This window comes from Phragmites australis, chromosome 16 (assembly GCF_958298935.1).
Source record: "Phragmites australis chromosome 16, lpPhrAust1.1, whole genome shotgun sequence".
NCBI lineage: Eukaryota > Viridiplantae > Streptophyta > Magnoliopsida > Poales > Poaceae > Phragmites > Phragmites australis.
Genome location: NC_084936.1, coordinates 6,994,230 through 7,016,944, shown reverse-complemented (window position 1 = coordinate 7,016,944; position 22,715 = coordinate 6,994,230). Strand labels below are relative to the sequence as shown.

General features: G+C 42.4%; 2 protein-coding genes across 2 annotated transcripts; one reads left to right on the top strand and one right to left on the bottom strand.

Annotated features, from left to right (window-relative positions):
* The first annotated feature begins 1,815 nt into the window (after positions 1–1,815).
* LOC133895638 (obg-like ATPase 1) lies at positions 1,816–8,035 on the top strand. The gene is made up of 12 exons (XM_062336098.1): positions 1,816–2,030; positions 3,215–3,382; positions 3,501–3,624; positions 3,833–3,924; positions 4,012–4,110; positions 4,223–4,336; positions 5,046–5,110; positions 5,848–5,964; positions 6,524–6,599; positions 6,909–7,001; positions 7,580–7,630; positions 7,714–8,035. Exons 1-12 carry the CDS (start codon positions 1,944–1,946, stop codon positions 7,810–7,812), a joined length of 1,185 nt encoding a protein of 394 aa, XP_062192082.1. The 5' UTR covers positions 1,816–1,943; the 3' UTR covers positions 7,813–8,035.
* Positions 8,036–20,520: 12,485 nt separating this feature from the next.
* LOC133895812 (acyl-[acyl-carrier-protein] desaturase 7, chloroplastic-like) lies at positions 20,521–22,265 on the bottom strand. Its single transcript, XM_062336329.1, has 2 exons — positions 22,080–22,265; positions 20,521–21,655 (listed from the first exon to the last, which is right to left on the bottom strand). The coding sequence occupies exons 1-2, from the start codon at positions 22,211–22,213 to the stop codon at positions 20,545–20,547; spliced, it is 1,245 nt and encodes a 414-aa protein (XP_062192313.1). The 5' UTR covers positions 22,214–22,265; the 3' UTR covers positions 20,521–20,544.
* Between the last annotated feature and the right edge of the window lie 450 nt (positions 22,266–22,715).

Below are 22,715 nucleotides of genomic sequence, written 5' to 3'. Positions count from 1 at the left end.
ACGTCGATGGATCCGCATGAGAAGGTTAGCTCCATTAAGAGATCGAGAGAGATCAAGATCAAGAGAGAGATAAGGCTGAGGGCTCCATTGGGTGAGGAGTGAGGAGATAAGGCTGAACTCGTGTGTATGTGGACTCAAACTTATTCATTTTACCTCCATAAAATTTTGGATCCATCTCAAAGAGTTCATTGCCGGTCCTACTAATTAACCCCTATTGATAAAAGTTATCAGTGTCGGTTCATGTTTATGAGCCGATATTGATATATCAGTGCTGGCTGGTAACCAGAACTAACATTAATAATGAATACCAATGCCGGTTCAACCCGGTTTAATTATTGATCGAGCTCAGAATATTACGAACCGCAACTGATCGGGCGGTACGCATGACCTATTTTATTATAGTGACTGAAGAGTTTACTCTCAGTCTCTGTATACCTAAGATGACATCTACCATCTAACAAACAAGAAACCAATACAAGAGACGCACAAAAAATGGATTGTCAGTATCACTGATGAGTAGTGACCTCTTCCTCAGAAGCATACATGCATGGCTACGTGGTCTTGTTGATTTGAACGACACTAAGGGTGATCCTGTTAGTTTAGATGAGCTCAGCTGTGAGAATCAGATAGAAACTAGAGCCAGAATGCTCGCATTTGGCAAGCTAAAGCTGTGGCTAGTGGGTTCACTTCGAGCGTCAGCGAGTGTATCGTCTGAAGCACGATCGAGAAAGAATGCACCCCTTTCCTTCGTGCTTCATCTTGACTTCCCATTGCCTCCCTTTCCTATTGGACCTTACTGTCGGGTCGGGATAAATTCATGGCACTTACTATTATTAATATCTAGTTGTTTTGTGGTAAGCTTGGCAGTTGTACTACTCCATTTGCTTCTTTTTATAGGGTGTATTAGGATTTAGAAATACTAAACACTGTAAGTTTTGATTAACCATTAATCAAACTTTAGTATATTTAGTGTACAGAAATTATATCAATAGATTTATTTTTTTATAAATCTTTTAATATGATATTGATTTTTATAGTAGTTGATATTATATTATAAAACTATTAATGATCAAAATATACATTTAAAGACTTTTTCAAATTGTAATACACTTCAGGACAATAGCCAATGAGCCTAGTAATCTGAATAGATATTGATGAATCCGTGGGGTGGTATTGATCTGGGTCTAAGGGCAATTGCCCATAGGCCTAAGAAAATTCAGATAATCCAAATAGGAGGCTTCGGATAAATCCAGTCTAAAAATTGAATAATCTGTATCCATTGGATTGTTTTAATATCATATTCGTATTCATATCCGTATCTGTATTTGTACGTACAGCTAAAAAGACTTACCATATTCATATCTATTTTTATATCATGTAGGTAGTATCGTATCCACATTCATATCTATATTGATAGCTAAAAAGATTTATCATATTCGTATCCATATCTATATCACATATATATTACTAGGTCAGATTGAAAACTATCCACTTTATTTTCACTCGTAACCTAAACCCCTCTGCAAAGTCCGAAGTCCAAATCCACTTCGAGAAGGACCCAGTCGCAACCACCGCCCTCCGTTTCCTTCCTTATCACTCATCCTATAGCCCAGCTGATGTGTATTCATCCTTCTCATCTTATTCACAACCAGAATAAAATTTTTTACTTCACAATAAAGTAAAGTCACGATAATTTCACTCAACCGTGAGCTATTACATCTCAAATATGTGGGAAGCTGCATCAAAAAAAAAAAAAATGTGGGAAGCGGTGAAATCGTTACATCACCTATGCTACAGTATATTTGCTACAGAATTATGCATTAAGCTACTATTTCCTCTCACGAATCAATGTTTACCTCTGCCTTCGGAGGATCCGGATCCGCCACAACCGCAGGACCCGCCCCTTCCCACCAAAAACCCTAGCCGTAACCGCCGCGCCGCCGATGCCTCCTAAAGCGGCGAAGAAGGACGCCGCGCCGGCGGAGCGCCCCATCCTTGGCCGCTTCTCCTCCCACCTCAAGATCGGGATCGTAAGCCCCCTTTCCCCCTCCTCTCCGTTCCCCTCCCCTCGAATTGGTAGTCCCTAGCCGCTGCGGATCGGTGGATCTCGTAGCTGCGTGGCGGCCCCGTCTCGGGTGGAGCCGAGGCGAGGTCAGGGCTACCGAGGGTTTAGGGTTTACATGCCGTCTGGTGTTAGCCGTCGTCCATGCTGGTCTGGGTAGCTTCGAGGGGTTCGGTGCTTGTGTTACGCGGCTGGGAACGATGGGTTGCGATTTGGTATTGGATTGAGTCGAGGCGCAGGGTGGACGTGCTGGCAGTGGTGAAGAAGGGCGAGCTTTGTGCGGAGGAATTTGGGTTGGAAGACAGTCTTGGTTTGTACTCGATACGGATTCTGTTGTTGTGCTGTTCCGTTGGGCAGTGATTTACCAGAATGAGAGGAATGCGTGAAGTGCTGCCAGATGTGATTGGATTGTTATTATTGGTTTGTCTGTCTGCTTCTCAGTATGGTTTTAGACTTTGAGCCGATGTTTTGCGGCGAGGTGCTGGGGATCCAACTCAGGTACTCAGCAGAGTGACCTTGGTATGGTTTTAATGGGAATTCGGTGGGTCCTGTGGTGGAATGGTGTCACTAGATTGTTTAGAGTTTGCTGAGTAATATAATGTGGGTGAATTGCCTAGTGCCAGGTCTTTATGCATTTTCATCAAGTATTAAAACACGCTCCTTTCTTGAGTACTGCTAGAAGATTTAAAAGACACCTGTCTTTCTGTGGGGTAGTAATGTAGCATGTCTCGAATTTAAGTGCTTAGTTGACACTTGCTACCTGGAACAATGACATAATAGGACATGATAAATAATTTTTGCCGGGAGCCGGGAGCCGGTAGCATGACATCACTAAGGCAGTAATTCAGTGTTTTCCGCTTGTCGTTACAATGGCTCTTTACTACTTCCCATGATGACATGTAAGAGGCTTAGAGCATTTGCTCTTATCTCGTATGGTACAGTATCATAGCTTCACAAATCACAATGTAATACTTTCTGTAGGTTGCTAGAATGCTTCGCTTTTTTAGTCCACCTGTTCTTAGATATTCTTCCAATTTTGTGGTGAAATGGGATTAGCTCAATTGCATAATTCCTGTATGTCACTTCATATGTGCACAATTGTAAGGTGATAAGGTGAGGACTTACGAAGTTTGTTGGTTGATGTTTCTGCAGGTTGGGTTACCAAATGTTGGCAAATCAACTTTCTTTAACATTGTAACAAAGTTGGCAATCCCAGCTGAGAACTTTCCTTTCTGTACAATTGAACCAAATGAGGCACGTGTGCATGTTCCGGATGAAAGATTTGACTGGCTTTGCCAACTTTACAAGCCAAAGAGTGAGGTTTGTTTCTTTTCATGGCTCATACAGTGATGAGTAGCTTCTTAGCTTACATTTCAGATTTATAGTAACTGTTAAAATTATGTTTCAGATGTGTAGTGACCGTTGAAATTCTATGCAGGTGTCTGCATATCTTGAAATAACTGACATAGCCGGGCTTATTAGAGGTGCTCATGCAGGGGAGGGTCTAGGGAATGCGTTCCTATCCCATATACGTGCTGTTGATGGAATCTTTCATGTCCTGAGTATGTTTCTGTTTTAGTGTTAATGCCTCTATCCCATTGAATTATGCTTCATTTTAACAAACTTTTACTGCTGTATTGCAGACCATGCATTTCATCTTAATGATACCTTCTATCTTGTAACATATTCATTCATTATATCTGCTCACAACATTTACTGCACATTGTTTGTTATATCTGTAACTGATTGAGTGTTGCATATGGTATTCAGGAGCATTTGAAGACTCGGAAATTACTCATATCGATGATACAGTAGATCCTGTTAGAGATTTGGAAACTATTAGTCAAGAGCTCAGACTCAAGGTTTTGTATGATTTTGTTGATTTGCACATTCATTATACAGTGTTTTAAACTTTTTTTAACGATGCTCTATTGCATTTTTGTTTGCAGGATATAGAATTCATGGAAAAGAAAATTGAGGACCTTGATAAGTCAATGAAGAGGAGCAATGATAAGCAGCTTAAAATCGAACATGAATTATGTGAGAGGGTGGGGCACCTATTATACTTATTTAATTCTGTTTTATATCTATGGGTCTATTAATGACCTTAAATATAACTGAAAATTCTCTATCAGTAATTTAGGTACAATCTCTTGACAGGTCATAGCCCATCTCAACGACGGGAAAGATGTCCGTTTAGGAGATTGGAAAGCTGCTGAAATTGAGATCTTGAATACTTTCCAGCTACTTACAGCTAAGCCTGTTGTCTATTTGGTATGGGAATCTTGTGCATCTGCATGCCCCATTCTTTCTATCAATAGTTTTTTACGAGAAACTTGCAAATTCTTTTTCGTCAGTTTAAACTTGAAAGTATCTATGGTTCTGAACTTGAACTTACACTACCATATTTGTTTCACAGAAATACAATAGTATCATTTTATCATTTTTGCGCATGCCTTGCTAGTTGAACATCTATAACATGTGCTTGTTGCAACCCAACCACTTTCTGGTTTCTGCATGTGCTCTGCTCTGTTTGCTTGTTGCTATTTATCTGCTGCTCGTTATCCATTTATTTGGAGCCACTATAGAATGCTTTATGAAAGGTAATCGGCATTCGATCAGTCATTTTGCCTTCACTGGTTCAAAAATAATTATCCTTTGCAGTATTAAAATTTTGATTTATACATGTATAGTGGCAAAAGAAAATGTGTCTTATTTTTTCATGTATGGACCCAACCCAAATTGAACCGGAGTAATCAGGTTAAATAACTGTTAATAACTCCATTGACAGTATTTTTGGCCCATTTAGCTGGTTTGATATTTTTTTTATCAGAATTGGTTTAATCTTTTGATTTGACCTTTATTAATAATTGAAACGGATAGGGTACATTTTGTAATTGTTTACGGCCTTTTGCATGTCTTAACTGACCATTTTAATGGACATTTGAGCTGCATTATTTAAACCAGTCTGTTATTTGTGCAGGTGAACATGAGTGAGAAGGACTTCCAGAGGAAAAAGAACAAGTTTCTACCCAAGATACATGCTTGGTACTATTTCTTAAAGAGTAAATTTCCCAAAACCCTAGGTTTTGTGCTCTAATTGTCAGAAAACCCTAGGTTCTTGGCACGTGTCACCCAAGATCTTAGTCATGCTATATAGCCGCAAGAACTGTATTTATGAATATATACCATGCCACTTTACTGGTCTATTGATATTATGTATTTCTTCAGTAGTGTATGCTCTATTAATCGGTATTGGAATCACAGATGAGCTGATGCTGTGGGAATTGCAGTTAGATCTGCGGATGCCAATTTATGATTCGTTTGTTCATGTACAGCAGGATACACATGGAACCTAAAATTTTCTTTAAGCTTCCATCATGATAGATCGTACTTGTTTCATCTCATATTTGGTCCAACTTGCTTGTTGGATATAGCAGTTGTCGGGTTCACTATGCTGCACATTAATTTTATGTTCCCAAATGTTATGTCTGAGGGGTAACCATTGTTTCATGCTTAGGATCTGTCAATTGGTAGGTCTGAAGTAGAATGTTAGTTTCATGAATCACTTACACGAATGGAGTACAAATAAACGAAAGCTTGATAGTTGATGATGAAATGGATTGCATTTTTTCTAGCATTTTGTCCCTATATTTGCTCCTTCATGATAAGAAATTAATTCCAGTCATCCAGTGCATTCATTTCAGTAACATAATCATGGTATGCAACATTCCCTAATTGAAAGGGTGGTGGAAAGTAAACTAATATATGATTATTTTTTCCAGGGTGAAGGAACATGGTGGTGAAACCATTCTTCCTTTCAGTTGTGCTTTTGAACAAAAGCTAGTGGATATGCCAGAAGATGAAGCTGCCAAATATTGTGCTGAAAACCAGTTGACAAGGCAAGTTAATTCAAACCGCTATAGTTGAGTTGGCAAACATGGTCATATTAAATGTTCGTTGATGTTATTGATTGAGTGATGATATACAAGATTTATGTCATGAGGTGACAGATTCTATAGGACATATTAACATTCTAAAAAAATACACATAGATGTAATTTCTGTGATTTTATGAAACTGGAATAAATACAATTAAATTCTAAAACTTAAGATGCTGTAATAATCACCACTAAGACAATTATTCAGCTGTAATAATCCCTCTGCTTTCAAATAATTGTCATTTTTTGACCAACACATAACTAAGTAATAAATCTTTGGGAGAAAATGTGACCAAAATCAAATATCTGTCAATGTTATCTCAAGCACAAATAAAGAGGTGAAAAAGTGATGGGGCTGGCTACAGTTACGAGGGGTGTTTTGGGAAAACATGCTTTGAGGCTAGTGAAGAGCGAAGCATTGGTGAAAAAGCCTTTTATGAAAAGTGTTAATATTTTGAGAACTTTCTGAGTTTTCTCATTAGTTCTAAATTTAACTAAAATGTCTCTATTATGTACCGCAGCATGATCCCAAAAATTATCAAGACTGGTTTTGCATCAATTCATCTCATATATTTCTTCACTGCTGGTCCTGATGAGGTAGTTTTCTTTATGTTCTTATCATGTGCCAGTATTATTTTTTTGATTAATATAGTCCATCCATCTTTTCATGATATGTTGCTAAAATGGTAGAACCAAACCTTTCCGTTTATAATTGTAGTATGCTAATTTGTGTGCTTATTCTTTGAACTTTAATATTTTCTTTAGTACTTGTCGTTTAGAATATTTTTAAAATTATGCAGATGTAGTTGAAGTGAAAAGGTCATTTCTGTTCATGCTTAGTTTTCCAGTAGGAGTATGTGAATGAAATTTAGCTGGTTCAGTGAAAATTGTGAATTCCTTGTTCAGGTAAAGTGTTGGCAGATCAGACGTCAAACTAAAGCCCCTCAAGCTGCTGGTGCAATTCACACTGATTTCGAAAGGGGTTTCATCTGTGCTGAGGTACCCCTCTGCTATTTTAAGTAGCTGATAATTTTGTTATCTTCATTAACTGGAACGTGCCTGATTTTATTCATAGTTGTCCTACTTGATGAACATATGATTAGTTCTTTAATCTAGATGTTTCTAATTACTTTCCTGTGTTGACTTCTTGATGGAATTCTATTGACAATGTTCATTGAATCAACAATACTCCCTTTCTTTATTTGATGTTTATACTTGTGCACACTTATTGAGGAAAAACACAAGATAATACGATGCACTGTTAAAGTTGTCTTTTGCTGCTGCACGAAGTTTATCTATCTCCCTAATCACCCATATTGACCAATGAGCAAAGATGGAGGTATCTGTCTTCTGGAAAACCTGTAGTATCAGACAAAAGAGAACACTTCAACTCGTAAAACATCAAATAAAAAAGGATGGAGGTAATACTACTTTATACTCTCCACAGTTAGTCTGATACATTTGTATTAGCAATTTCGTGATGCATACTATTGATGAGGCTGCATAGTTTACCTGGGGTCTATGCATGTTTGAATAAGATAGTTATATGATTGTTAATATTTACTTTCGGGGTTCAGGTAATGAAGTTTGAAGATCTAAAAGAACTGGGCAGTGAATCTGCTGTCAAGGTATGCGTGCCTCTCATCGGCGTTCTTGTTCCAGTGTCTATTTTGAGTTTCGACCTAAGAAATCAATTGTATGTGTGCTATAGGCTGCTGGGAAATACAAGCAGGAAGGGAAGACCTACGTGGTGCAGGACGGGGACATCATCTTCTTCAAATTCAACGTGTCTGGCGGCGGAAAGAAGTGATAATTTCAGGAGATGATATCGTTTAACGGCTTGTTACATCGTACCCACATTTCTACATTTTTGAGGTTACTCGTTAGAATTGTACCATGAAGCGATAAACTATGGAAGGATTGTATTGCAATAACATGTGCGGTTGTATATCTCGAGGAGCTCGCTGTGACAAAGTCATATGTGTGGCAAGAAACTTGGAAACAGCTGAGTTCTATGGTTCGGCATTGCATTCTGTAACCTGGTCTACAGCTCATTATCGGAGGGAAATTACTTGAAGTAACTAGGGTAGCATGGTGTTTACAGTTTTCTTCTGAACGGGATGAGCGTGGCTTTCTGTTGAGCGTTCTTCATCCTCTGGATCCTCTGCGGTGGCCCTTACATGTAGTCCCTCCCTCTGATCGGGCGGTGCACCATGACCGTGAGCTTTCTGACGGTGCGGATGTAGGCTGCGGTGCGCAATGGCCGCGGCGTGCAGCGTGCTCCTGGATGAAGTCCTGGTAGGGTCTACTGCCTGCCAGGACTCCACGGGCCGTCCTGGTTCTAGCTTCACCTAAGGCTGTCCATGGACCTTGTTTTATTTGCTGGGTTGGGTCTAAGAGTTAAATGAGTATCTAATAGGTAGTTTTGGATCACTATTTTTTTAACTTAATTAGGTGAGAATAAATCTCTAATTTATTTTTTTCATTTTGGGTCAATTAAGTGACTCAAAAAACACAAAACTTGAATCCCTAGTTCGCCCGGTCCAGGTGGTTCCAGTGGCTTGGCTTGCTCCAGGGAGATGGGGTGCGGACTGCTGTGTCCAGTGTTGTGGGCCCAACTGGGAGCACTCCAATTTCATGTCTGTTCGTTGAGAAAAACAGATTTCTAGTTATTTCTGTGATTCTGAGAAGTAGATGGTACTTGAACTGCAAACCAATTTACGACCAAGAACAGAAAAAAAGAGCAAAAGAAATACCACATATGCATGACTAAGCAATTCTGACAATTCATAGTCATGGGATTAAATTACAATTTCTCCTACTTGGATTTTTTATATACAAATAATTAATGCAAAGGTTGTATGGAACAACGAAAATCTTTGATAAGAAAATGAGATAAAGTAATTACATGGCACTGTCTAGATGAGAATGATACTATATAACCAAATAAAACATTAAGAACATCCTCCTTTAACAGCTGATGCAAATACTAGTGGGTGTCTCTGTCTCAGTTACACTTAGCAGGTCACATTGTTCTTCACAGCAGAATATACAAGTCTATAAAGGCGCACATGAGTGAAATGTGAAAGGTAACCTGCCAACATAGATACTGAGGTTGGCTCAGACATGTCCTCTCTTGGCCCTCCTTGTCTGACATGGGTGCCATCGGAGAGGAAGGTTGACCCTAACCCTAATTTTCAAATTGAGGTGTATTTTTCTTAATTCAAACCTGTCAAATCAAGTTGATTTTCTTGATTTAACTTGTGAATCCCATGAATTGAGATGAAGTTTTCTTTTTGAGTTTAAACTCCATGAATCAAGTTGAAACCTTCAGCAAAGACCAAACATTAAGAATGCCCAGGAGAAAAATTTGTCTATACCATAACAATAGAACACCATATTATGGATCCTCCCCTCTCCTCTCCTAGCGCTCCCGTCTCCACCACCGCCTTGCCCCTCTACCTAGCCACCACCGCCGCAACCCCCATCCCCTCTTCAAGCTCCCACCTTGTGTCAGATGGATCCTCCTAAGAAGCTGCTCCATGGTGGGAGGTGTTTGTCCTCAAGCTTTCCCAGAGGATTGGGACTTATCTCTAAGCAAGAAGTTCCAAGCTGAGGTCCTCGCCCGTTTGAACTCACTAGTACATCACCCTTCCTCCTCCCCCCATGGAAGCTTCTTCCTGCTGGCGGTGTTCTGTCATTTCACTTTTGTGAGTTTGGCTCTTCATGTGGTTCTGGGTGGTGCCCTGGCGAGCTTCTATGTTCATTTTGAATCTAATCGTCAATTTAGATTCTCAGTAGCTTCGAAGAAAGTTGGTTTTCACATATACTCTTTAAAAGAATAATTTCTAAGCACTTCAATGTCTACTTCTATCTTTGGAGAGACGGTGGCTCTAATTGGCAGAGAGAAAGACACTTTGGGAGGCGGAAGAGGAGAAACAGTGGACTCTGGTTAGTCGCAAGAAGAATTCTTCCTCCAAAAGGGTCTCTTTTTGCCTGTAACTTGATTCAATCTTTCCCATAGAAACTCTCCTCTCCAGGCCCCGTCATCCAGTTGATTATCCAGTCGATCAAGTTTGGAAGCTTTTGGTACCTAGTTAATTCTTCTTCTCTTCCCTTGGGTGTTCTTTTGTTTTGTTCATGGGTGTTTTCCTCTAGGATTAAGGGTCCTCAGTGTCATTCATTTTCAAATTTGGATCTTGAGTTCTAAGAACCGAGGCTTCTTCTCTCCTTAGAAATCCTCCACTCATAGCCCATCTAGGACGTATAAAGGCTATGGCCACTCACCTGTCGCAACCAGGCCCACCAAACAGACAGATATCCCCCTCATCAGTTGCTCCTTTCTCAGGCCAAGGAGTTGGATTACTGGAGTGGCGTCATGAGTAGTGTAGTGGGGCTTAGTGAGTAGTTTTCAACCTCTCACCCTATTAGCGGGAACCCCAAGGATCAACAAAGAGCCTAACTCACTCCCGTGTGCTATTTTTTTAGCTGTCTCAGCCCTAGCCACTTCGTCAGAGATTGTGTTAATGAGATCATATGTAAGGGTTGCTTCAGATATGGCTATATCAGGAACCTTGAACCCGATGAAAGTTCTCCCAATGGCTCAGATGGATCCCCAAACTCAACCACCCTGATCCAACCATGCACCCACCTCTCCTCAAGGTTACTACAACTGCTCTCAGTCTAGCCTCGTCCCAACTAGTGCCTTTCCAATTGGCAAAAACCCCATCCTCGCTCACGTCACTTCACTTCCCCTCTCTCCAAGCCCTAATCTCCTCCACTATCATCAGGAAATCACCGGAGCAAAGCATGAAAAACTTTGCCATAAATCCTCTTCAGTTCATCCTACTGAAGATGGAGGTTGAGGATAGAGGCTAGGATCACAATGTCAGACTTGGGTTTTCCTAGCAGGGAATCCTAAGAGCACATGAGGAGTATGTCATCGTAGTGGAAAGATGAAGCTGTCCCCCCCCCCCCCTAAAGAACTCAACGTTTTCCTGCAATAGGTTGGTCACTATGTGCAGAATGAGCTCAATTTCCATGTGCTATACAGTTGCCCCACCTTTTCAGTATATGGATGTTGTAGTTGGGGGATGTTTTTCAGAGAGATCATTTTTTCATTGGCAATGTTCATATGATTGAGGGTATCCTAGTGAGATTTACAGAGAATGACATGCTAGAAACTTTTGCAATGTCCTACTCTCGGATTGGTTGGCTCATGTTTCTTGGATTTCCTTTGGATTACCTCAATCTTCCCTATCTGATTCAAGCTTGTGCTTGCTTTGGAAAGTTGGTTCATTGACACTCCAATGTGGGGGAAAAGGCTTACACACTGGTTTGATAATGTGGAGTGTGTGCCTAGAAGCTTGGTTATCCATCAGGGAGTCGAGATGGGTGTGGTGGTAGGGTGTCGACGACCCCAATGCATATTCTCTACAATGATTTTGCTAATCCCCTACCCCCAAGATGAGGATGATGTTTGCCCGACAACAGAAACCCCCACCCCTTTGAGGGTCCTATCTAGGAATGGGAGCCAACGCATCTGGCAAACCAGCACCTACATCAGTACTATAGAGAGCTTGGGACCTTGCGATAAAGGAATTCCAATAGCAGGATTGGCCGACCTAGAATCAGCCTGCGAATTCTCCTGCCATTCAAGGTCTTCGTATCATGCCATCGCAGCAGTAGTTCGAGCAGTCCATCTCCTCCAGTGCCAGTTCTAATGGGGCCAGTTCATCTTCATCAAGTGAACAAGGGCTCAACAAGAGCAAGGTGCAGGTTTTCATCTACCCATCTTAGCAGCAGCTGTAGGACCTACTCCTCCTTAACCTTGAGTAGCTAGAAGTCCAGCCAAACTGGGTTTTTTCCTTTCATGTATAAAGCTTTGAGGCAACTTTTGGGCACGAATTTTATCCACAACAAGTTCATGGCCTGGTGGAACCAAGTCCCCCCAGCTATGCCACTCTTCCATTGTTCCATTTAGTGCGGCTTCCCCTCTTCTTTGGTGGATAAACAATAGTATCTCTCTCTTCATAGTCTTGTATGGTAAGCCCCTGCAACAAAGAAAGCATTAAAAAGAAGAAGGTAGACAAGTATGATCTAAAGGCTAAGGAGGCCATTCTCAAGACCTACACTAGGAAGAAGCACCCTAAGGCTTCTGCAACGATTACTAGTTGAAGCAACTCTAGGTCCAGCACAGAGGTTTCTCGCCCCTTGGTGGTTGATAGTCTCAAAAGAAGCAAGAGGCCAGAACATAAGTATGGTGGTGCCAAGCTCTTCCCAACTCATCTGGTGGAGGCTAAAAAGAAGGGAAATGCCAAGTTTCCATCCACTCCATAGGTCCTCTTTTGTGTTGATGGTAATCATTCATCTCTCATTTTGTTCCTAGGGCCTGTCAAATTTCCAAATCTATTTGATGTTGAAGCTCATCCTGGCCCATATCTTGACATTCTTGTGAGTTCTTTACACTCAGTCGCTGTTGAGAGATGTGGCATCCCGAAGAAGGCAATAACAAGTGAGCTCTTGCTGAAGTTAGACTTGGACTTGATGCAAGTGCAGAGGAGCGTCTCTTTATTTGAAGTGATGGACAATGAAAGTTTCTAACTTGTATATTTTGGAGTGATGGGAGTATGTTTATTTTACGGAGCCTTGGGCTCCTTTTGGTTGTAATATGGTTGTCACTTGTTGGTTTGTGCGGTGAACATCTTTGGTTGACTGTTGGGATAAACACTCTGATATGCCACCTCTATGGCCCTATTTGGATTCATCGTTTCACCTCTTGTACTCATTGGTTGTTGCTCATTCTTCTTCTTCTCCACCTCAGTACCCTTAGTCTGTCTCAGTGGGCTACTTTTACTCTTAGCGAACTCTTTGGCTCCTCTTACGTGGATTCCTCGGTTGATACCTAGATCAAATGGTGTCCCTGTCCTTTGTCCAACAACAGCCTTAGACAGGCCTTTTTGTCCTCTGTCTTAGACTTAGGAGCTCCTCACCGTTCCCTACCTCAGTTTGTCAATGAATTGCCATAATAGAACTTGGAACATCAGGGGTCTAAATGACAAGGATAAATGAAGAGTCCTTAGAAGAAAGATTGAGGAAAGTGCATGCATGGTGTTCTGCATCCAAGAAGCTAAAAGAAAGCATATTGACAGTTCGTTCCTTCGCAAGTTTTCTCCTAGAAGATTTAACAAATTTGCCTTTGTCCCTTCGGTGGGTGCTTCAGGTGGCATTCTTGTTGGCTAGAACGATTCCTTTTGTGCTGGCCATGTTTCTTTTTCCTACAGATTCGTGATTACAGTGCTTTTTGGCTCTCTTCACAATGCAGAAGAACAATCTTTCACATTGAGTTATGGCACTTGCTCGGGCCTAGAGAGGAACTCTCTTGTTCAATGGCTATATAACTTAGACCTTCTAGCAGAGGAAAATTCGATGCTTATTGGGGATTTTAACTTCTATAGATCAACATATGACACAAACAAATTGGGGGCTAATGTAAATGACATGCACATCTTCAATGATATCATTGGAAAACTGGCTCGGTTGAAATTCCCCTTAAAGACAAATAGTTTACCTGGAGCAATATGCAGGACAATACCCTATTATAACAACTGGACTGATACTTCACATCTGTAAATTGAAGCCTCTCCTATCCCAACACCTTACTTCTCCCTCTGGCTAAGATCACCTTAGATCACATGCCATGTATGGTCCAAATCGCCATCAGTATCCCAAAGGCCATAGTCTTCAGATTTGAGAACAAAGGTTTTAAGGAAGTGATTGATTAGGTTTGGCAGTCTGAGGTCAGGGCTCCTAACTCAGCTGCAAGAATTTCAGCTAAATTCAAGATCCTTAGTAGGGTCCTAAAGAAATAGGGCATGAATCTTTCTCCAATAAATAAGATCATCAAAGAATGCAATGACACACTTGAGATCCTAGACAAATTAGAAGAGAAAATATGTCTATTTTTTGTAGGAGGTAAACTTCAGATTGATTCTCAAAAGACATATGTGCATTTTCTCAAAATAAAAATGATTATTGGAGAAAAAAACATAATTAGATGAGTCAAATTTAGAGATGAAAACACAAAATTCTTCGAAGCTGCTACCATAGAGAGATACAGACTGAACACTATCACAAATATTGAGAACTCAGAGGGTAATCTTATCACTTTCCATAATGAGAAGGTGGCTATCTTCTGAGTGCCTTCAAAAATAGGATGGGACAATCCGAGGAACCTCCAATGCTTTTCAACCTGGTAGAGCTCTTCGAGTCAAGCACTAATTTAGATCACCTCTCTGCCCCCTTCACCAAAGAGGACATTGATAATACCATCAAAAGAATCCCCTGATAAAGCCCCTAGACAAGATGGTTTTAATTGTTTGTTTATGAAAACTTGCTGGAGCTTGGTGAAAGAAGATTTCAACTCTTTTATCAGTGACTTCTTTGAAGGTGATATTTTCTTGCAGTCCATCAACATCTCCTTTATCACTTTAGTTCCTAAGGTGAACAACTTAGTCACAATGAATGACTTCAGGCCCATCTCCCTATTGAATTCTATAATGAAATTGATAACTAAGCTCACGGCTGATAGGCTGTAAGGGGTGATCTTGGATCTGATTCAACAGAGCCAATATAGATTTATAAAAGGTAGAACCATCCAAGATTGTCTAGGATGGGCCTACAATTCCTCCATCAGTGCCATCAGTCCAAACAAGATATTGTCATCTTAAAGATAGACTTTGAAAAAGGCCTTTGACATGATTGAGCATAAGGGTATTATCCAAATGTTGAGCCAACTTGGTTTTGATGAAAGATGGACGGGATAGGTGGATTCTATCATGCAATATGGTACTTCTGTTGTCCTCTTAAATGATATCCCTGGTAAACCCTTTCATTGTAAAAGAGGAGTTAAGGCAAGGAGATCCCTTATCTCCTCTCCTCTTTATGGTGGCGGCTGATCTGCTTCAACACATCATCATCAAGTCTGCTCAAAGAGACATCTTCACTCACCTTGTCAGCTAGCACTTGGGGTCTGATTTCCCTATCATTCGGTATGCAGTTGACATAGTTATGTTCATGAAGGTATTTTGAAGAGAGTTGTTCTTTCTAAAAACCATCATTCAGTCTTTCTCCATCTCCATTGGTCTCAAGGTGAACTATGACAAGTCTTGCATGGTCTCGATCAATGTGCCTAAAGACAAGATCTCCATCATTACTGCGACGTTTTGTTGCAAAGTAGGCTCCCTCCCTTTCACCCACCTTGGACTACCCCTTGGTTCCACTAGGCCAAAGATCACTAACCACACCCCGCTGATGAGTAAAATTGAATGAAGAATCACGACAACTTGTTCTCTTTTGAGTATGGCCAGAGGGCTGACCCTGGTCAACTCTTCTCTTTCCTCCCTTCCAACATACACCATGTGCACACTCAAACTCCCCAAGCTAGGAAAAATTGTCTTTGGAGAGGGTGTGATGTTAGCTCGAGAGGTAACAATCTGGTTAACAAGCAGCATGTTTTTACCCCAAAGAAAAAAAGGTGGTTTGTGAGTCATTAATCTATCAATTCAGAATCAAGCCCTGTTGGTCAAACACCTTCATAAATTCTATAACAGAGAACACATTCCTTAGGTCACTATGATCTGGAACATATATATGCTAGGAACTGTCCAAATTGTATTTGAATTAATCATTAGGATGATCATTTAATAATATGAGAGCTAGCATATGTTTATCTCTCGACATGCCACGTGATAACCCACATCCCACCACAACCATCATAGCCACTAATGATTAACACGAATCCAATTCCGGTACTCTCGTCATGTGTTTTATACCCAAGATCAGAACACGTCTTTACAACAAGCATCATCACATCAAGACATAATAAAGAGCGATTAATGTAAATATATTGTAAGCCTTTAAGTTATTACAAGTTCAATGTTTTAAGGATCACAACTGCTAGGAGAACAAAATACAACAAGCTCATCTCCTAGCATATTAGAGATACTATGCAACAGAATTAATGTCTATAAACATCAAAAGAGGGGTGGCGCCATTTGCCCTAAGACACCACTGAATCACCATGAGTAGCCTATACTACTCTTACTTGTCATCGACATCGGTAGGCATGAACTAACAATACGCTACTTATTTCTCACCCGCAGAAACTCAACAAAAGCAAGGTGAGTACGAAGGTACTCGCAAGACTTATTTCATAGTGGGTACATATAATAACACGACTCAAAGGATCCTGCATTTGGGGATCCGTAGCAAGGAATCGACCACAAGGTTAAATGAATTTATTCGCAAAAGCCATTTATTGACTCAAGAGTATGAGCACCTACACATCCTAACATCTTGTACCCCCTATCATGAGATCATATCCATAAACATAACTGTTACTTGATCATACTCTTCTTGACATAACTCATAACTAACCACTTCCCAATATACCACATACAACCCAACACCGGAACTATATGATTGATGCAGATGGACATAAACATACTCATAACTAAGAGTGTGTCAATTTAAATTGATATTACACCCTGTAGAGGCTATATTATTACCCACACAACTCGGGTCCATCCTCTTAGCCCCCGAGATAACCGTTCTCATACCCGAAACTACCAATTTGCACATGCCCCTATGGCACCAGGGTTACCTCGAGTGTGTCCTGGACACCTCCGGCTCCCCGCCACCTTGCTTCTCCTCATCAATTTTATCTTACACGTCATAGGGTCATAAGTCAAGCGTTAGCACATGTATGATAATCGGCTCATTTGTATATTTATTGAATACCTGGAAGTAAAAAAAATGTTTAAGCCAATGGTAAACAATGGTTGATGTTTAATCGATGCAAGTGGTCTATTGCATCCGGGTTCCTCTCCCGACCTACCCCTAGCATCGCCCACATCTCACCTCATTCTTACAACTCATTCATCCCAACATCATTTTCATTGTGAAATAATAATTAAGCCCTATAACTCACGACTGATGTTCATACCACCGCTCGACTTCTACCAATGAAATATGAATAGCTAAGCATTTTGGATAACTTATAAGTTAGACATTAACATAGGTATACCTAGTTACAAGGATGGGGATCATTAGTAATTAAGGTAGGAACAAATGCAACGAAATAGGTTCTACCCGATTCTCGACATCAACTTGCTAAACATGCATAACCTACATATAGCAATAATTTATCCAAATTAGACATCACAAGATCTAAAGTAAAGGTAAAATATGCTTAGATGTTTGCCTTGTTGCTCTAGAGCTACACTCACGTACACCTCCGGTTCGGTATCGACCCCGACCACTTGAACCATCAACGTGTCACTCTCTAAACAATGGAAGAACGCATCGAAAGAACAAACAAATAATGGAGATGGATGCTTATCATGCATCATTGTGAACGTGATGTAACGTGTCATGTCATGAAATCATTTGCAAAAGAACACCTAAGCGATTGGGTTAGAAGAGGTTTAAACCTCGCATGGGACAATCTAAGGTCAATGGTACTAAGTGGCTGGCAGTTAAACCGATGCAAGTGGCAGTCAAACCGTAGGGGTCGAATAGAGAAGAAATCAATATTGAGTAGACTTGGTGGTCAGATTGGACCCATTGCGGTCAGGCTGCTGGGTCTGGTGGTCAGACCAACCCTAGTGGTAGTCAGACTCCTGACTATGGAGTTTGACTTGAAGTCTGACCGGTCAAGTCACAACCCGATGGTCAGACTAGCCCTAGTAGAGGTCAGACTGCTGGGCCTGGCTGACGGCACCTCGGTGAGGTCACCGACGAAGGCTCTTGCTATGCTTTTGACCATGAAGGGTACCAAAACACTCTACAAGACAAGCAGAGTGTTTCTTTAGTGGTTTGGGCGACATGCACAGGGCCAAACTCGTGGACTGGTTGGAGCTCAGGAACGACAGGAAAATGGTAGGGGAGGTCTTACCTCAACGTGGAGAAGCTTTCTAGAGGGTTGGCCAACTCCAGAGAAGCTTTAATTTGAAGATCAAGCTCCGATGTGGTGATTGGCTTCGAGGTGAAAGAAGTCATGTGAAAGCATCTCCGGTGAAGAAGACGGCGGGAAGGAGCTCGGGGAAGCCTTTGGAAACCTCAAGGAAGTCTTCTTCGTCAATCTCTGGCCATCTAGGTGGTCAAGGTGGTCTCCTCTCTCTCTCTCACACACACACACACACAATTTGGTGAAGAGGAAGCGAGTGAGAGAGTGAGGGAGAGTTTCTCAATGGCTTTAAGTGGTGCCTTTGCACTCTGGCGGTCAAATCGCGAGGAGTCCCGGTCAGACCACGGGTAGGGCCTACATGCTGAAAGTCTTCTTCCTTTTCTCTGTTTCTTCCTTTTCTTTTTCTTCTCCTTCCTAAATGACTTTGGAGTCTTCCAAATTATCTCAAAAAATTTCCACTCATAATATATATGGTGGAAACACGCATTGATCAACAACGTAACATTTTCAAAACGCGTTTAAATACTTAAAAATAAACTAAAAACATGAAGCATGATGTCATGATGTATATACATGCTTAATGACTATATTAGGGTTTTAGGGTGTGACAACATACTACAGTGATGGCAAGGTTCCACATGCCACTCCCATCAAAGGCTCCTTTTGGTGGAAGGATATCATGAAGCTTTAAGTCCTTTTCAGGGGTATTGCCTCTGGTAAACTTGGTGATGGTTCCTCTATTATTCTTTGGGGAGATGTTTGGAATGAAAACTACCTGAAACTCAAGCTGCCCAAATCGAATCTCTTTAGAAAGAAGATCTAGGCTGTTTCCTTTTGCAAAAGATGAGAACATCTCCATTGCTCAATTCTATAGGTGATCTCCATGATCTATTCCACACTCCCATTTCTCAGCAAGCTTTCTTGAAACTGCAATCTCTTAAGTCTCCAATATGATCAAAGGAACACTTGGAAATACTATTGGGGTAGTTCATCTTACTCATCAAAGGAATTTTACAATACCCCTTTTAGATTAATTTAGCCTCCTTAGCCCTTTAGCTGGATTTGGAAATCGAAATGCATGATGATCAAGGTATTTGCTTGGCTGCTCTTCAAAGATCGTGTTAACTCAAGTAACCTTCTTAGAAGAAAGAACTTCAGAGTGGAAGGAGAACATTATTCTTGTGTGCTATACAATCTGGCTAGGAAGAAACCACTTATCACCTCTTTTTCAACTGCCCATTTAGTGCAGATTGCTGGTATTTTGTGGCATTTCATAGGAACACCAGCTTGAGTTTTTCAGCATGATCCAGGAAGCAAGGACTGAGTTCCCTTATACCTTTTTCATTGAAGTCTTTCTCATTGCAGCATGGGAAACTTGGGAACAAAGAAATGCCAAAAATTTTAGATAGGAGTGCCCCTCTTTTAGTGCCTAGAAGTGCTGCTTTGTAAATAAAGCCCTTCTTCACTTAAATAGAATGTCTCCTTCTCTTAGCCTTCCTTTTTCTTCTTAGTGTAGCTCTCTTGTATAGCCTCTTGGGTAAGGCTGGCAATTGGACCTATGGGCTCGGGTACCCACGGGTTCTACGCCTAACGGGTTTAGATTCAGATCTAAATTTTCACCCACAGGTCTAGCGAGTCGGGTACCCGTGAAAACTTGTATGGGTCATTCAATTTTCACTTTTCACCCAACCCATCTGGCCTATCTACGAGCCCAACACTCATCTCTCTCCATCTATCTCTCTCTCCCCGGTTTGGACTCCTGGTCAGATGTGATAGGGCCACCACACACCGTTGCTACCAGCCTGTGTCACCCTCATGCCGCTGCCGCCACACATCGCCAACACGCTACCACCACTGCCTCGCTCCACTCCACGCTGCCGTTGTTGCATTGCTCCACCATGCGCCAACGCAGCCACGTGCAGCTGCTGCCACCGCCCCACCCCACCATGCATCGGTGCCTCCCCTTGTAAAAAAAACGTCACCACTACATGCCCCCGTCTCCGCTCCGCGCAACCGTCACCGCCCGATGCCTCTTCGCGCAGCCGCCACCACCACGTGCCCCTATCTCCACCCCGCACAACCGTCGCCGCCCGACTTCCTCATCTCCACTGGCAGCTACTGAGAGAGATCTAGATTTGAAAGTACGACCCGATGGGTGCGGGTTCAGGTGCCAGTTTTCGTCCGTTTTCTTTGTCAGGTGCGAGTCGGGTTGAGATTGGCGGGTTTTGGATCAAGCATGATTTTGCTCCACCCAGGCTCGACCCGACCCATTGCCAGCCCTATTCTATATGCCTACTTTCTCTTTTCTTTTGTTTTTCTTTTTTTCCTTTCTTTTGTTTACCTGATCTTTTGGTTTTGTTAATAAAATGCAACAGTAGGGTTCTACCTGCTTCTTTCCTGCTAAAAAAAAAAAAATAGAACACCATATTAATCGTACCCATGATGAAAAAATAAACTTTTTTGAAAAGCGAACAAGAGCATTCGCAGATTTCGAAAGTAACGGACCTGTAAATCAGCTAAAGGTCCATATAATGAGCAGACTAATTATTCTTTGAGGGGAATTATTTTAAATAATCATGGCAGCATGACACTGACGGGCCTATCGAAGATCCAGCTTAACGGGATAGGCGTAGGCTTCTTTTGGGCCTCGGCCGCCCTGTCATGGGCCTTCACCTCCATCCTCCGTATCTTCTGCGGCAGCCGGCACACGTAGTCCCGCGCGCGCCTCCCTTCGCTGGAAAGCCCCGCCGCGAGCTCCTCCACGCGCCACTGCCGTATCAGGTGCTCCACGATTCTGCGGTAGTCAGCGGCCGTGTACACTCCGGTCTGCTGAGCGGCGGCGGCGTAGTGGGCGAAGAGGTCGTCGTCGCGACCGTCGGTCATGAGCGCGGCCGGCATGGTGATCCGGCGGCGCATCATGTACGCAAAGGCGCGCACGGCAGCGTCCGGGTCAACCTCGAAGAGTTTTCCGACGATGCGAGTGTAGGCGGCCTCGTGCCGCTTCTCGTCGGCCATGATGGCGCCGCAGACACGGGCGAGGGCGGCTTCGCCGTGCGCGCCGACGTGGCGCGCCGTGTTGCCGTGCGAGATGGCTGTCGCGCGCTCCTGGAAGGCGGCGTAGATGAAACCGTGATAGGGGCTCCTGGCGGCGTGCAGGGCCATGCCGGAGCCAATGAGGTTGTGCACGGTGCGCTCCACTTGGCGCATGTCGACGCGCCCGGAGAGGTACAAGTATCGACTGAGCACGTCTCCGTGGCGGTTCTCCTCGGCGGACCAGCCGCGGATCCAGCGCGCCCAGGCGGTGCCGTCGGCGCCGGTGAGGTCGCGCACGGCCTCGAAGCGGTTCAGCATGCTCTGGTACGTGGGCAGCGCTTCCTCCGTCACCATGTTGCCCACCAGGCACACGAGGTACGGGTCCGGCACGCCGGCCGCTCGCTCGCGGAGCTCGAGGCACGCTGCGTGGAAGCCATCCGCGCCCAGCGCCGCCGTGTCCGGGAGCAGGTCTGAGGGCTGCCACGCCTCCTCCGCCGGCTTCAGCAGCGGCAGCACGTGCGCCTCCGCCCACGGCTCCAGCTGCGCCAAGACCTCCAGCCTCTCCGGTGCCAGGTACCCCATCCATTCCTCCTCCTCCTCCTCCCGCGTAACGACGTCCATGGTCCCCCTGCTCGCACTGCTCATGCACCTCCTGCATGCATGCGCTCAACGCACAACCATGTAAGGTTATGTTTTTTTCTTTTGTTTTTCTTTTGAGATGTGCATGCTTAACCAGGGTCGTGCCTAGAACAAAAATTGACTGGGGGCTTAACTTACATCTCTTGTCGTGTGAGAGCCTTATAATTCATTTATGTGGAGGCATTGATAGTAAAAATTAGTTAACTGATACTATTTAGTAATTTTGAGTGGGAACATGTGGTCAGCCTTACCTGGATCCGCCCCTATGCTTATTTTTTGTTGCCCTATGATATCGATGCAGTGGTGTACGCATGACAAAAATTATAAGAGGCATTGTGTCTACAAAAATAAAAGAGGTTCTGTTCGGAGATAGCTAACATTGTGCAAAGCATTATCAAACACACATCTATAATGTTATATTCAATCAAAAATCATACCGCTTCATGATCACTCGTAGGCTGCCTCTTGTTTTAGCTGATGATGCTTTGTAGAAGCAGTAGTTGCCAGTAGTATTTGGTTTGCATGGTACTACTCCATGCCCAGGCGTAGCTAATATTGTTGCTGTTGCCATGCTAAATACAGTATATGGATGGGAACAAATGGAGGCAATCTAGATGATATATGCTGACTGTTGAGATATGGACTCCCGGCCGCGGGTGGTGTGAATTTATAGAGCAAGCCATTCCCTCCTGCCTCTTAAAAATATAGTTTCGAATATTTTTTCTAACTGTATACCAGAAAAAAATGAATGCTTAATAATTAGTTATAAATTTATGGAAATCTTTTTAGAGAGAGCACATATTGGAAACATATGCACTCACGGCGCCAAACATGCAGGCACAATGTGCATGCTTACGCATGATAGGAATTCTAGAGACTCGAGGGCTTAATTAATGTAGCGCAATCATGGCCCATTGAACACAGTGACACAACACAGTCACGCATCTGTACTCTAAATAAATACTTGGCTCCAGTCATAAATACTTGATGTTTAGATAAATTTTTGAATTTTTGACTATCAATAAATTTTAAAATATTTAGTTATGAAATATGAAAATTATATGTATAGATTT